Source organism: Erpetoichthys calabaricus, chromosome 13, assembly GCF_900747795.2.
Source record: "Erpetoichthys calabaricus chromosome 13, fErpCal1.3, whole genome shotgun sequence".
NCBI lineage: Eukaryota > Metazoa > Chordata > Cladistia > Polypteriformes > Polypteridae > Erpetoichthys > Erpetoichthys calabaricus.
Genome location: NC_041406.2, coordinates 20,027,336 through 20,042,052, shown reverse-complemented (window position 1 = coordinate 20,042,052; position 14,717 = coordinate 20,027,336). Strand labels below are relative to the sequence as shown.

The 14,717-nt window shown below is 41.4% G+C and overlaps 2 protein-coding genes across 2 annotated transcripts in view; both read left to right on the top strand.

Moving 5' to 3' along the window:
• The window catches only part of LOC114663873 (sodium-dependent neutral amino acid transporter B(0)AT1-like), a 66,585-nt gene extending 57,879 nt beyond the window's left edge, over window positions 1-8,706 (top strand). The window contains exons 11-12 of the mRNA XM_028817801.2: window positions 3,707-3,869; window positions 7,970-8,706. Of these exons, the coding sequence (XP_028673634.2) occupies window positions 3,707-3,869; window positions 7,970-8,176 (370 nt within the window). The 3' untranslated portion in view covers window positions 8,177-8,706. The remainder of the gene's footprint in view (window positions 1-3,706; window positions 3,870-7,969) is intronic.
• Window positions 8,707-12,599: 3,893 nt separating this feature from the next.
• slc6a18 (solute carrier family 6 member 18) overlaps window positions 12,600-14,717 on the top strand; it is a 54,958-nt gene continuing 52,840 nt past the window's right edge. The window contains exon 1 of the mRNA XM_028817800.2: window positions 12,600-13,066. Coding sequence (XP_028673633.2) covers window positions 12,892-13,066 — 175 coding nt within the window. The 5' untranslated portion in view covers window positions 12,600-12,891. The remainder of the gene's footprint in view (window positions 13,067-14,717) is intronic.

Below are 14,717 nucleotides of genomic sequence, written 5' to 3'. Positions count from 1 at the left end.
CTTTCCACTTCAGGGCACACACATACACAAAAACTCACAGGGCCAATTTAGACTCAGCAGTTAACATACCCACCATGTCTTTGAGGATGTAGGAAGAAAGCTGGAGGACCCAGAGGAAGAGCCACACAGACACAGGACTAACATCCATGGGTGTGGGATTCAACTCAGGTCGCTGGATTGAGGTGATGGTACCCTGCATAAAAATGAAAAAAGAAGGAGACAAAAAAGTTGTATTATTTAATTATGAGATACTTTTTAATACTGGGTCATCAAAAAAGGTCTCAAAATGTGAACCAGTAACACTTAAGGCATCCATTATAGCAGCTACAGTATTAACAGTTTACAAATATATCATTACTTATGCTATTTACAATAGTATAGAGTATTAAAATTGTCATTGTCAGATGTCTGATTAAAAAGGCTAATAATACATTTTACAACTTGCACACTACCACAGGCTTATAAATATGACAAATTTACTTACAACAATTTCCATCCATCCATCCATTTTCCAACCCGCTGAATCCAAACACAGGGTCACGGGGTCTGCTGGAGCCAATCCCAGCCAACACAGGGCACAAGGCAGGAACAAATCCTGGGCAGGGTGCCAACCCACCGCAGTACAACAATTTCTTCCGAAGCAATATCAATATACTGTGGAGAGCAGCCCGGACACAGACAGGCAGACACACGTTTACTGTACATACTGTAACACCAACTATTTACAATATCGCATGACCCAGTGCCCCTGCACCAGTCACCCTCACTCCAGGCCTCTTTCTGGCCGCCTCCACTCCTCTCCTCCGACTCCAGCTGATGAATGGAGGGAGGCGGCCCCTTTTAAGTCCACAGGACGTGCTCCAGATGCCTCCTGATGAACTTCCACCAGCACCTCCCTGACGTCCAGGACTTTTCAGGCATCTGGGCGCCCCCTGGCAGTGACCACGGACCCCTATTGGATTGAGCTTCCATGCTCTGTTCCCGTGGTCCCCATACCAGCCAGGGCAGCTGCCCTCTGCTGGTCCTTTCAGGTGTCCCGGCTGGGTACTGCCTCCAGCCGCTCGCCACAATACATAAAATGCTAAAGGTTGTGTCTGTAATGCAATTACTTGCAAGCTGCTGAGACTATAACTTTGATTTTGGTCTTAATCAAAAGCTTACGATATGATACACACTGGTAAAAGTAAAAAATTTACCTCGTGGCAACCTCTGCAAAGTTATCAGGGTTTGTTTGCTTCCTACAGCAAACTACATAGAGAAACTGAACAAGGACGTGACATGGCAGAAAGCAAACAAACGGCAGTGACATCTGGGGGTTGATGAGTTTTGAATCTAGTTTTGTAAAACTTGACTTGCCTGTATGGAATGTTATTTGATTTATTTTAATAAATTCAATAAAATTTAAAATGAAAAAAAAAAAACCAGCAGTGACATCTGCTGAGCATTAGGCAAATTGTAAAACCCAATTACGTGAAAGAAAGATGAAGAATGACAGCTCCAGCATCGGCAGAGTTATCAGAGTTCATGTTTTTCATATGACAAAGCGCAGAGGCAAACTGATTGAGAGGGTGACATGGCTGCTGAGCGTGAAGCAGACTGGGAGAAGGGTCTGGCAGCAGGCCACTCTGTTGCTCCTTTAGGCACAGGACCCTGTGATGTCATTCAGGGGCCTGTGGCTAAAGATAGCAGTGAGTTAGGTTTGGAAGGTCCGCCTTCTGATAGAAATGGAAGTGACGTTTAGTTAACTGAATATTAGGTTTCTTTGCCTGACCTTTTCTAAAATGCGGGCACACCATTATTTTTATTATTAGATCTTTTTTTTTTAAACTTTATTAATCCTGAAAGAAATTACTTAGTTTTGGCATACCCCTTGGGGGTCAGAGTGCAGGGTCAGCCATTGTACAGCAGCCCTGGAGTAATTACAGGTTAAGGGTCTTGTTCAAGGGCCCAGCAGAGTAGGATCTCTTCTGGCAGTGACGGGGAATCGAACCGGCAACCGTCTGGATACCAGCACAGGTCCTTAGCCTCAAAGCCACCACTCCGACAAGTGCAACATTTGCCGAACTTTTGCAGATTACTTGTTAAGATCATCTAAAGTTGCCAGACTTAACAATGTAACTTTCAAAGTATAACATCATCTGATCGAGATATTATAGTATATGTGTTAAACTGGGGAAGCACGGTGGCGCAGTGCCTTGTAACAAGGGGACAAGAGTTCTAGTCCCAGATGCACTCTGCACGGAGTTTGCGTGTTTTCTCCGTGTTATGTGTAGAATCTATCTGGGGGCTCAAATTTCCTTCCACAATCCATAGGCATACAGCTTCATACAACTGTCAGCAAAGTGTGTGTGTATGTGAAATGACACAAAGGCAGTGTGCACAGTGCTGGCTGGATTAAGCACCACCTTCACTGTGACCCTGCTCTCAATATCCGGGTTTACTATCTTCAAATTAGAAATTTTGTTAAACAGAAATTGCCCGATTTCCCCCACCTCGCACCCTCCACAATGCTGGAAAAAATACTGCTCAGTTTCGAGGAAATAAACATTATTTCCGCAATATATAAAATCTTATTAGAGTCCCTACCTTTCAAAGATCCAAGAGGACATTGGGAAGAAGATCTCTTAATCAATATATCAAAAAAGGAGTGGAAGGTAGCAAAGCAGAGAATTCACTCGAGTTCTATATGCGCAAAGCATAGAATTATTCAACTAAAAATTATATATCGAGCTCATCTGTCTCGCTTAAAACTGTCCAAAATGTTTCCAGGGCAAGATCCAACCTGCGAACGCTGCAACCAAGCTCCTGCCTCACTGGGTCACATGTTCTGGGCCTGCACCAAACTAACATCATTTTGGACAAAAATTTTTAAGTGCCTTTCAGACAGCCTTGGGGTCACAATCCCTCCTAACCCATTAACAGCTGTGTTTGGTGTCCTTCCAGATGGACTGGAATTGGAGAAGGACAAGCAAACTGTGATTGCATTCACTACACTCTTGGCACGCAGACTTATTTTGTTAAATTGGAAGAATCCTAACTCTCCTCTTATAAGTCAGTGGGAAACCGATGTTTTATATTATTTGAAATTGGAAAAAATCAAATTCTCAGTTAGAGGATCTGTACAACATTTTTTCAAAACCTGGCAGGATTTAATCAATATTATTTTAGAATAAGAGAAATAACTATTACCACATTTAACTCCCTTCTCCATCTCTTATTTACATAGATATTTACTTCTCCCTTTCTTTTGTCTAATGTTGCCTTATTAAAAAGCCTTAAGCAATTCTCCTTTAGCTAAGCTCTCCTTCTCAGAGGTGGGGTTTGATTTGTCTTCAATTTTGTTGGGTTATAAATTGATCTGTTTGTATGGAATGATTACAATGAAAATTAATAAAATAAAAATATAATAAAAAAAATAAATAAATAACCAGGTTCAGAAAAATCAACGGACGTGTTAAAGTCTGACAGTGCGTCATAGAAATAATCACAAAACCTGAGAGTATTTTTAGTGATAAAATAGTGGAAAGATTCATTTCAACTCCATAATCTCTGTACTTTTCACACACACTTTCTTGGATTAGTGTACACTTTAACATTGTGCTTTGGTGTAATACTGCCACTCTGTGGATGAGGGTTATATTTCATGTTTCTCATGTTTTCTTTGTAGTAGAGTATTCTACATACCTGTACACTTTCTGTTTCACAGATTTAATAAAGATATTGAATTCATGATTGGCCACAAGCCCAACATATTCTGGCAAGCCACCTGGAGGGTGATCAGTCCCCTCATCATGCTCTTCATCTTCCTGTTTTATTTTGTGACAAAAGTCAACCAAGAACTGCTGTATATCGCATGGGACCCAGAATATGTAAGTACACTTTCTTTTTTGAGGAATAATGTTCAACCAACACACAGAAGGTTGTGTAACCTTCTGTTTCTGAGTTAGTATGTTTACGGGTTTGCTTGCTTTAATAAAATGGCCATTAGTCATTCAAGTCATATGAGACTATCTCCAATAAAATGGTAGTGACTTGTGTCACTTGGAGCTTCTGAATGAAGTATTTGGAATTCACGGGTGGCACAGCTCCAGCAGACCTGGTCCTAATTTCAACTCTGGTACTCTGTGTCCAGTTTCCATGGTCTCACCCTCCATATGTGAAAGGATTTTCTTTTACATACTAAAGATGTGCACGGAAGGTTCAATGGTGACTTTATGAGTGAATGTCACAGTGCTATGATCTTCCAACAACTTTATATCTGACAGGACAGAATGTTTTTTTTTTTTTGAGTTCCGTTACCTGCTGCTTAGCTTCTTGACCTTCCATGCTATAACTGATATATAACAGCACCTGTACTATTATGAGAAAGAAACATAAAGCATCTTTTATCCCCAAAAAAGATTTGAACTAGACTTTGATTCCCTTCACATGGGCTCCTTCTGCTGCCCTTGGTTTTTACTCCTAAAGTCACATGGACCAGCAAACCTAAATTAGCAGGATATTCCTGAATGTGGGGGTCAGCATGAAACCCCGAGAGAGTGAGCTGCACTCCCCCTAATGTCTGCTTCAGCTGGAATGGACTCTAAATGCTCGGAATCCTATAATGGACTAAGTATGTTTAATACATGGAAGGATAATCTGAGCCTAATATAACAAAGCTAGCACTTTATTTGGAGCAGAAGAAAACAAACTATGAACTGTGGTGTAAAGGTGGTGGTTTAAACTGCGCATTAACTACCCTAACCTAGTCTATAAATAACTAGTAAAGTACTTGTTTAATGACTTATTAACTGTAAGGACACTAAATCTGGGCTCTGTCTGCAAACGGCATTGCAACAGAAATAATATACAGTGATGGTGACAGATAAGATAGATAGATATGAAAGGCACTGTATAATAGATAGATATACAGTAAAAGGCACTATATAATAGATAGATAGATAGATAGATATAAAAGGCACCATATAACAGATAGATAGATAGATAGATAGATAGATAGATAGATAGATAGATATGAAAGGCTCTGTATAATAGATAGATATACAGTAAAAGGCACTATATAATAGATAGATAGATAGATAGATAGATAGATAGATAGATAGATAGATAGATAGATAGATAGATATGAAAGGCTCTGTATAATAGATAGATATACAGTAAAAGGCACTATATAATAGATAGATAGATAGATAGATATAAAAGGCACCATATAACAGATAGATAGATAGATAGATAGATAGATAGATAGATAGATAGATATGAAAGGCTCTGTATAATAGATAGATATACAGTAAAAGGCACTATATAATAGATAGATAGATAGATAGATAGATAGATATAAAAGGCACCATATAACAGATAGATAGATAGATAGAAAAGGCACTATATAATAGATAGATAGATAGAAAAGGCACTATATAATAGATAGATAGATAGATAGATAGATATGTGAAAGGCACTATATAATAGATAGATATAGATATAAAAGGCACTATATAACAGATAGATAGATATAAAAGGCACTATATAATAGATAGATAGATAGATAGATATAAAAGGCACTATATAATAGATAGATAGATAGATACAGTATAAAAGGCACTATATAATAGATAGATAGATATGTGAAAGGCACTTTACAACACAGACAGATAGATAGATAGATAGATAGATAGATAGATAGATAGATAGATAGATAGATAGATAGATAGATAGATAGATAGATAGATAGATACTATATAACAGATAGATAGCCTCATTCTCCTAGTAGGTGATAGTCTGTTGGACCTAAGCTGGATCTTCAGAGTGGCAACAACAAATCTATGGTCAGAATTCACAAACAAAAGATGGGAAGTATAATCGAGGACAAACAAACCAGCAAAACACCTAGAAAATAACGACAGAGCCTGAGTAACTGGCTGTAAGGGAACATGCTACATGCATGATGAGAGATACCGTATCAAATATTTTTACATTTATGATATTACCTGTGGCTAGTTTGGAATAAAATAGATAGATGAAAGGCACTACATAAAATATAAAGACAAACAGATACTCCAGAAATAAAAATCAGATAGAAAAATATAGATGGACAGGTAGAAAAGGCACTATACCTGTATAATAGATACATCTTATATAGTACATTTCCTATCGATCTGAAGCTTAAGTTTAACTTTATTACTCAAACCCAAACATAGCAGTGCACAGCAGAAGAAAGCTGTGTCACCCAGCCTGACAATGCATAAAAACAGACAATGAAAAATGAACAAGAATAACAGCTAAAATAACAAGATTAAACAACAGAGAATCCCCAGCATATTGCACAGATGAGTTATATAGCACACTGCATTATCAGCCTTGTTTGAGAGTCTAATAATGGCTTGTAGGACAAAACTTTCATGACATCTGGCAGCTCTGCGCCGTATTCTTTGGTACAGCTTGCCAGAGAGCAGAAGAGCAAAGTGTCCATTGTGGGGGAGAGTGTGGTCACTGGTCATGTCGGTGTCCCTGTGCTTGCTGTGGAGTTTCTCAGTGGGAGGCAGAGATGTCCTAATGGTTTTCTCAGCCCACTCTTAATACTCTCTGCAGGGAGATCCTATCTTGAGGCATTAGAGTCCCCCCCCCCCACCAGAGAGAGAGACTAGGGTGGTCAATACACTGTAGAAAGAGGTGAGGGTGAGAGTGGGGAGGTTAGCTATCCTGACGTACTGCAGGAAGTGCAGTCATTTCTGTTTCCCCTTGACTAGGGAAGATGTGTGTTGGATCGAGGGGAGGCCATCAGTTACCTCCACTCACAAGTAGTCTCCTGACTCTGCAGTGGAGCCGTTGATAGACGTGGGAATAACTTCCAGTGATGTTCCTACTTCTTTTCACCTGATACTTGCTGAAATAGACTCCAGCTGCCCCACAACCCAGTATTGGACATGTTGGATAAATGGATGATTAGATGCTTATAACATCTGTTCAGTTCAGTAACATCAATACATTTCTGCATAATGTAAGAGAATAAGTGATAATCAAGTGTGACCATTTCAGTTATTATGATCCAGTAGGCTACAGAACAGAAACAGCAATTCACAACTTGGCATCAACATTCAATAGCACCAGTAACGGTCCTTGGCGATGACTTTCCGAGGTGAATTCATGTCCCTAGGGCCAAGTACCTCCTAACTGTGCCACAGTCGGCAGCGAGGACAGTCTCTCTGTGGCTGAAACACTGACACGGAGGAAGACAAATGGGATAGCTGGTGAAGTGAAATGCATAGCTGGCCTACTTTGAAAATGGCCGAATCTCAACACAACGGTTTGCTTTTTTACCTTTTAAAATGGGTGGCGCAGTGGGTAGCGCTGCTGCTTCGCAGTAAGGAGACCCAGGTTCAACTTTCTTGGTCCTCAATGCGTGGAGTTTGCATGTTTTCCCCATGTCTGCGTGGGTTTCTTCCCACAGTTCAAAGACATGCAGGTTAGGTGCATTGGCGATTCTAAATTGTCCCTTGTGTGTGCCCTATGGTGGGCTGGCGCCCTGACCAGGGTTTGTTCCTGCCTTGTGCCCTGTGTTGGCTGGGGTTGGCTCCAGCAGACCCCCATGTTAGGATATAGCGGGTTGGACGATGACTGACTGACCTTTTTAAAACAACATGGACATATTTTGCAATATGTGTGTAGTTTCAAAATGTGGATCAATACTCAGTAACATTTTTGGTGTGAGAAATGGACAAATTCAGCAATTTTCAAGGCTTTTCTTTATAATGGGACCCAGGTACTCATAACCTTCTTTATAAAATGAAGAAGTGGGCTAGTTATTTTTTTAAATTTATTAAATTAGTTTCAGTTTAGAACAAGATTTCATGTGGTAAATTAATATATACACCAGGATTGTGAAGAAATAACCGACTCAAAAATATCAAACTCATCCTTTCATTTTCCAGCCTAACTGACTTGTGTTGCTCTGCCCCTTCTTGTCTTTCAGGTGAATTTTCCCACCCTGAAGGAACTGGGCTACCCCAGCTGGGTTTACGTCATTATTTTCATCTTGGCTGGAATTCCAAGTCTCTCCGTTCCCATCACTGCCATTTTCAAATGGATTCATAATCGGTGCAGAAAGGGAGAGGACCACACAAACCTCATGACAGTCTCTTCAGTGGTATCTATGAAGCAGGTGACTGGAGATATATAAAATTTCACAATGAACTGAGAACAGCCATCTTTGTTTAACACGAGTGGAGAAAACATCCTCTGCATGTATAACATAGATCTGCACAGAGGGGAAGTTTCAAGGACAAGCTAAAGTTCATTTTCTTGTTCCGGGAGAGCAAACAAAGCCCTTCCGTTTATGAACTCCTATTTAGTAACTGCTGAGAGACGTTAAAGAGGCGCCGTGTCTCCCTCACGCCCTGGGCAGACCAAAATATCTGTTTAGGGGTACCGTTATCCCACCCATTTTGCAGAATTTCCCATCTTTTTTTTTTCCTCCTAAACTAAAAGTCCTGGAAATAAACTGTTTACAGAAATATTTATTAAATTTGCACTTTCTGGGTTGATAGATTACACAAGTTTTCTTTTTTATATTCTCGCTTTGCATTTATTGAAAATCCCTAATGTTCAGTCGGAACTTGTTTAATTAGAAGTGGGTAAGATATTTCATGTCGGACTGTAAGGATGTATTTTGTTGGTTTGTCGTTTTTTTCACGTTGTCTTAAAACTGAGAAAGTATAGCGTCATTGATGAGGCCAGATGTAACCTTACAATGCCCTGTCAGACCTGGCCAGCCGTATTTGATTTATTTAATTCTTTAACTGTGTATCTGTCCGCGTAATAACAGTGCCATGTTGAAGCATTAGAGTGCTCGATTAAGACGAGATGCTTTGGTGAATATGTGCGCTGTTCATTCTCATGATGTGGACTGAAATTCTCCGTTAAGATCTAAACTCAAGTGTGACTGCCCTAACGGGACGCCACCTTCACCCTGATGCTCCCGTGGCTGCTGCCACCTGCCCTTCCTTTCTCTTTTATCATCTTATGGCTTCTTATTCCTTATTGGTGACAAACGCTGGTCACAACTGAGCCATCACTCAATATCACCATCTCAACTTTCGGCCCTAAATCTCATAACAACACAAGAGGGGATGCTCCACACACACTGACCGACTTAAAGAGCTGAAACTGGGTGCTTTGTGCCACCATCTTGCGACCAGAGTGCCACAGGGTGTAGTAGCTGGAATGTCTGGGCTGAAAACTACAGTGGCGGACAATGCAAGGCTATTCTGCACTACTCTTATTCCAGGACAGGCAGCCCCCTATTGGCTTTACTAACTGCCACCTTAACAAAAAGAAGTAACTTAATGGCGGCACACAAGTCTTAGTCGGCCTCATGCGGTATATGACCCCGATCTCATAGCCCATTCCAGCTGTTTGAATCTTATCAGCTCCTGTTAGGTTATTTTAGTGCAAGGAACTTTGAGAAGGTTTCAGTAAAGCGTTTAATTATTTCTCACACTGTCAAATGGCTAATCCTTAAGGAATTTTTGCCTATCAGCTCTTTGCAAATATCCATTTTGGGCAATATGTAACCTGAAAGTTAAAGATGCTGACAATGAACATGTTTGCAGCTTGTGGACTTAATAAAAAAAAAGAAATTAAAATCACATTAAAATCCATTGGATCCGTTTTGTGATCTCCTTAATCTAAACACTTGGTATGACAGACTCAGACTAATATTGTACATTCTGTTTTAATGTCAGCTTTTAAATTGTTACTTGTTAACTCAGCTGGGTCTGTGGAGCAGTTAGAGACACGGAGGGATTATACAGGGGGAAAGGTGAGGTGGGGACAGTTTATCAGGACAGCTGCCACCCACCATACGATGAGCACATCACAATTCACGGTGGGCCATGAAAATGTTCAAAGTAAACCGAAAGATGCAAATGGATAAATAGTCAGCACACAATGATATTTTCATAACTGTTATTCTAGCATGGAAAATGTGGGAGGGTTTTAAAAATAAAGAAATCAGATGGCAAAATAGGAAAGATAACAGAGTGATGAAAATATCAAATAAAGGAAAGACGGATAGCAATAAATAATTACATTTATACTCAAACCGCCTTAAACAGTGTGACCTCCTAGGGGCGCCAACAAGTCCCCAAACCCCAGACACAATTACAATGCTTTTTTTTATTCACAATAATTTCTTTTTTCCAGAATTCAAACTCCACACCACAATCACCAATGAACACAATGTCTCCTTCCGCTCCTTCAGTTGAGTTCAGCCCTCTGCCTTACAACTCTTGTTCAAGCCTTGAAGTAAGATTGCTTCCTTTTACAACAGGCCCGAAAGTACTTCTGGAGCCGTGGCCTTGTACAATGGAAGCACTTCTGGGTCATACAGAAGTCTCCCAAACCAGGAAGGTGTATTACCAACAGCACCCCCTGGTGGCAGCTAAGCAACCAGACAGGGTCGCCCAAAACAGAACTTTGCGGTTTTCCAAACTGGGACCAAACCAGAGGAACACTGTGCCCTCTCATGCTGGACAATGAACTGTTCAGAATCCCTGGCCACCCCCAGTCCATCCATTATTCTTTTATCCAGACTGGGATAGAAATCAATAACCATCTCTGCCAGGTTGTGCCTCTCACGTTATCCTTCTGTTACGGCCTCCCAGCTGGACAAGAATTCACTTTCCATCCTGGTCAGGACCTCAGTCCATTGACCATGGTACGTACAATAGAAAGAGAGGAACCACTTCCACCACCACCAGCAATGTGTAGCAACCACCTGAATGATAATAGAGCAGCCATTCCGGTGCCAGAACACTCATCCCACATTAGCTATTATGTGGTGAAGGAGTGAGAGACACAAAGACAGAGAGAGATAGCCAATAAGGGAATGGAGGAGGCCGTAATGAGCTATTTAGCCAGGACATTGGGGGATAACATACTCGTTTCGAAAAATACCCAGAGATCATTTATGACCAGAGAAGTCAAGACATTGGTTTTACATCTGAAAGACGAGGTCAGTTCTGTCACGGCACTGGGGCATTGGGATCCTTACACAGATCACAATAGAAGTGTTCCCTGATGGTCTCACCAGCATCTCTTCATGCAGCAACCAAAGCTTTCCTGGATGGTCTCTCATCTACTGTATATACTCGCGGATAAGTTAATCCGCGGTTAAGTCGGGAGTTTATTTTTCACAGTATAATTTCTGGTATTTTATAAAGTCGGTCGTGTAAGTCGAATGTGGAAAACTCCCGCTATTGGTCCAAGAGATTATGATATGCTAACGCCCGCCCACCTGAGAGAGGGGAGCATACGGCCTTTTATCTCTATGTGGGTGCGGCAATGCGCTGTATCAGCGTGTGCTCCTAACCTCTCTATCATACATACGTGACCACACGGTAATACCCGAACTATTCCGAAGCGACGTATGCACGGATTTGTGTTTTTTGTATTTCACAACCTCATACACCTTTATCGTAAGAGCATCCCTTATCTACAATGGAGCGTTTGTTCAGAAGAAAATATGAAACTGGTTTTAAATTAAACGTCGCTGAAGTAGCAAAAGAATTTGGTAACTGCGTCTGAGAAACTGATGAGAGATTGGAGGAGGCAAGAAGATGTAAAAAAAAATAAAAATAAAAATGAAGAGTCGCATTTTTGAGTGGGTGCATAAGTTGGGGTCTGATTTTATGATCGATTCTTCGGGTTTCAAGACCCGACTTATGCGCGAGTATATAGGGTAAGTACTAGATGGGCCCAAACATGCTTAGCGTCAGGCAGATGGCCTGTTCTGAAGTGCAGGGGGTATAGTAGATCGATAATAATGACAGGGCAGCACACTGGCATAGTGGAGGTGCTGCTGCCCCACAACAAGGCGCTTCCTGTGTGGAGTTTGCATGTTCTCTCCGTGTCCTAGTGGGTGACCTCCGGGTGCACCAGCTTTCTCCCGCAGTGCAAAGACATGCAGGTTAGGTGGACTGGCAATGTGTGTGTGTGTCCGTGTGTTTACAACTGGCTCCCCCGATGCTTGCTGGGATACCCTCCAGCTTTCCCCTCAACGTTGCTCCATATTATTGGGTTTAGAATATGGGTGGATGGATACTAGATAGACAGATGAAAACATTAATAATAATAAAACAGAAAGCAAACAAAATTGCTTGGGTAGGTTCTAAAGAAAACACACCCAGAGATCCTGGCGTTACCTGATCATTAAAGTGCATTGCAGCCTGGATGTCTAGGTGGGCACAGCAGGGTAATATTCACTATGCTGTAGGTTGCTCTCTTCAGATGACACGTCCAAAACGTCTCCTTTTCCTTGCACATAAAGAAAAGCAACAAGTTTGAAGTTAAAAATTCCAAACAGACCAAGCGGAAACTCTCACGCATCTTCTCAGCATTGTGTGGACTGCCACCCAAAGCAGACTGAATACAACTAGTGACTGATTAAAAAATCTTATATGATGTCATGAAACAACCGTTTGCCACTATAAAATGCTAAATTACCAAATAAAATCTTTGAAGGGGATGGACACTCCTCTTAACCCTCATGAAGAATTGTGCTACTTGTTGATGTTTTAACTCTTAAAGCTTTCTGTTAATTGTAAAAGAAGTTTTTTTAAAGTTAGCAATTAACCTAAGCTTTCAACACCTTACAAGTGACACGCTGAAGAGCCGAGTGATCGAAAGCGTCCACCTGTGCTCAGCCTTCACACGCCTATTTAAGTTTCACACTCCCTGGCAAACAACTCGGACACTCTGATAAAGAGGCTCCGCCCACCCACGCACACACAGGTGGAAATACGTGGGCTTTATTAGGGTTTCTCCGAATGAGGGATCTCTTTCCAAAGCGCACACACTCACTCACTCACACACTCACGTCAGAGGACCTGAACCATGAGCGACAAAATGGAAGCTTTACCTGAGGTCACCAAGATGGATGTGGACACTACCGCAGAAGAAAGACCAAAATGGGACAACAAAGTCCAATACCTTCTGACCTGCATTGGATTTGCCGTGGGTCTGGGCAATGTATGGCGTTTCCCGTATCTATGCCAGACATATGGAGGAGGTAGGTGTTTTACAAAATGAATGTGATCATTTCATCTTACTTCTCCTTTTAAGATGGCAGTGCCATTTAACTTCCCTTGATCTTTGCTTTGTGGTTCTGTCAAGTGGCACATGCCTTACCTCAATGTGAGTCTTCATCATTCAGCCTGCAGATCTGAACAGCCAGTTTCTTTTTATTACTTGAAATTTCTTGCCAAACAAATCAGTGTCATTACTGCATCCACTCAGGGTCTAAAACAAAACAGATTTCACATAAGAATGCACCTTGAAGGAAACTTACACGCTTAATGCTTTCTTCTTATCCATACATAAGTATTCCATTCATCCACATTCTATGATCTCATAAACAGATTTCACAAAAGAAAGCATCAAGCGACGATGTGGGACACAAAACATCAGCACCATTACTGCATCCACTCACGAAAAAAAATAGATTTCACAATAAGAACGTAGGGCGGCACGGTGGCGCAGTGGGTAGCGCTGCTGCCTCACAGTAAGGAGTCCTGGGTTCGCTTCCCGGGTTCTCCCTGTGTCTGCTTGGGTTTCCTCCCAAAGACATGCAGGTTAGGTGCATTGGCGATCCTAAATTGTGCTTGGTGTGTGTGTGTGCCCTGCAGTGGGCTGGCATCGTGCCCGGGGTTTGTTTTCTGCCTTGCGCCCTGTGTTGGCTGGGATTGGCTCCAGCAGACCCCTGTGACCCTGCAGTTAGGATATAGCCAGTTGGATAATGGATGGATGGAAAAAGAAAGTATCAAGCAATGACAAGGGACACCTTGAGGGAAACTTACGGTCTACAAATTCTTCTTATCCATTAAAAAAATAATTCATTCATCCACTCTTTGGCCATTTAGGGTTCCGTAGGGTCCACAGCCTACTACAGGCATCCTCAATTTGATTCTGGGGGGCCATTTATTTGTTGCTAAAGCAACTCACTTGTTATGGTTTAGCACCTTTAATTGCCTATTGTACGTTTAAACAGCTGCATTTAGATTATAACTGTTGCCCATGTAACTAAATGGTCACAGTTAATTACGGCATACAAATAATAAAGAAATGGCCAGCTCTCCAGCTAACTTGGTTCCATTTACAATGATGAATATGCATCATGAAGTATTTGCATTAATAAAAGTTTTAGAAATAATGGGTGGTGCAGTGGTAAGGAGACCTGGGTTCACTTTCCGGGTCCTCCCTGCGTGGAATTTGCATGTTCTCCCCGTGTCTGTGGGGGTTTCCTCCCACAGTTCCAAAGACATGCAGGTTAGGTGCACTGGCGTTTCTAAATTGTCCCTAGTGTGTGCTTGGTGTGTGTGTGTGTGCCCTGCGGTGGGCTGGCGCCCTGCCCGGGGACTTGTTCCTGCCTTGTGCCCTGTGCTGGCTGGGATTGGCTCCAGCAGACCCCCGTGACCGTGTAGTTAGGATATAGCAGATTGGAAAATGACTGATGACTTAGAAATAAATGAGAGAGAATGAGGACTGATAATAAAATGCAAATCTGTTATGGACCATAAAACATATGAATAATATTCTCACAAAAAGAAGCTGTACAGTATCATAAGATTTATCTTGGATGAATGCAAGCCCGAACAAATGTCAGGTTTCATTGTCAGCAAAGACTGACGTTTAGTTAAAGAAACTATTTGGAATGGAAACTT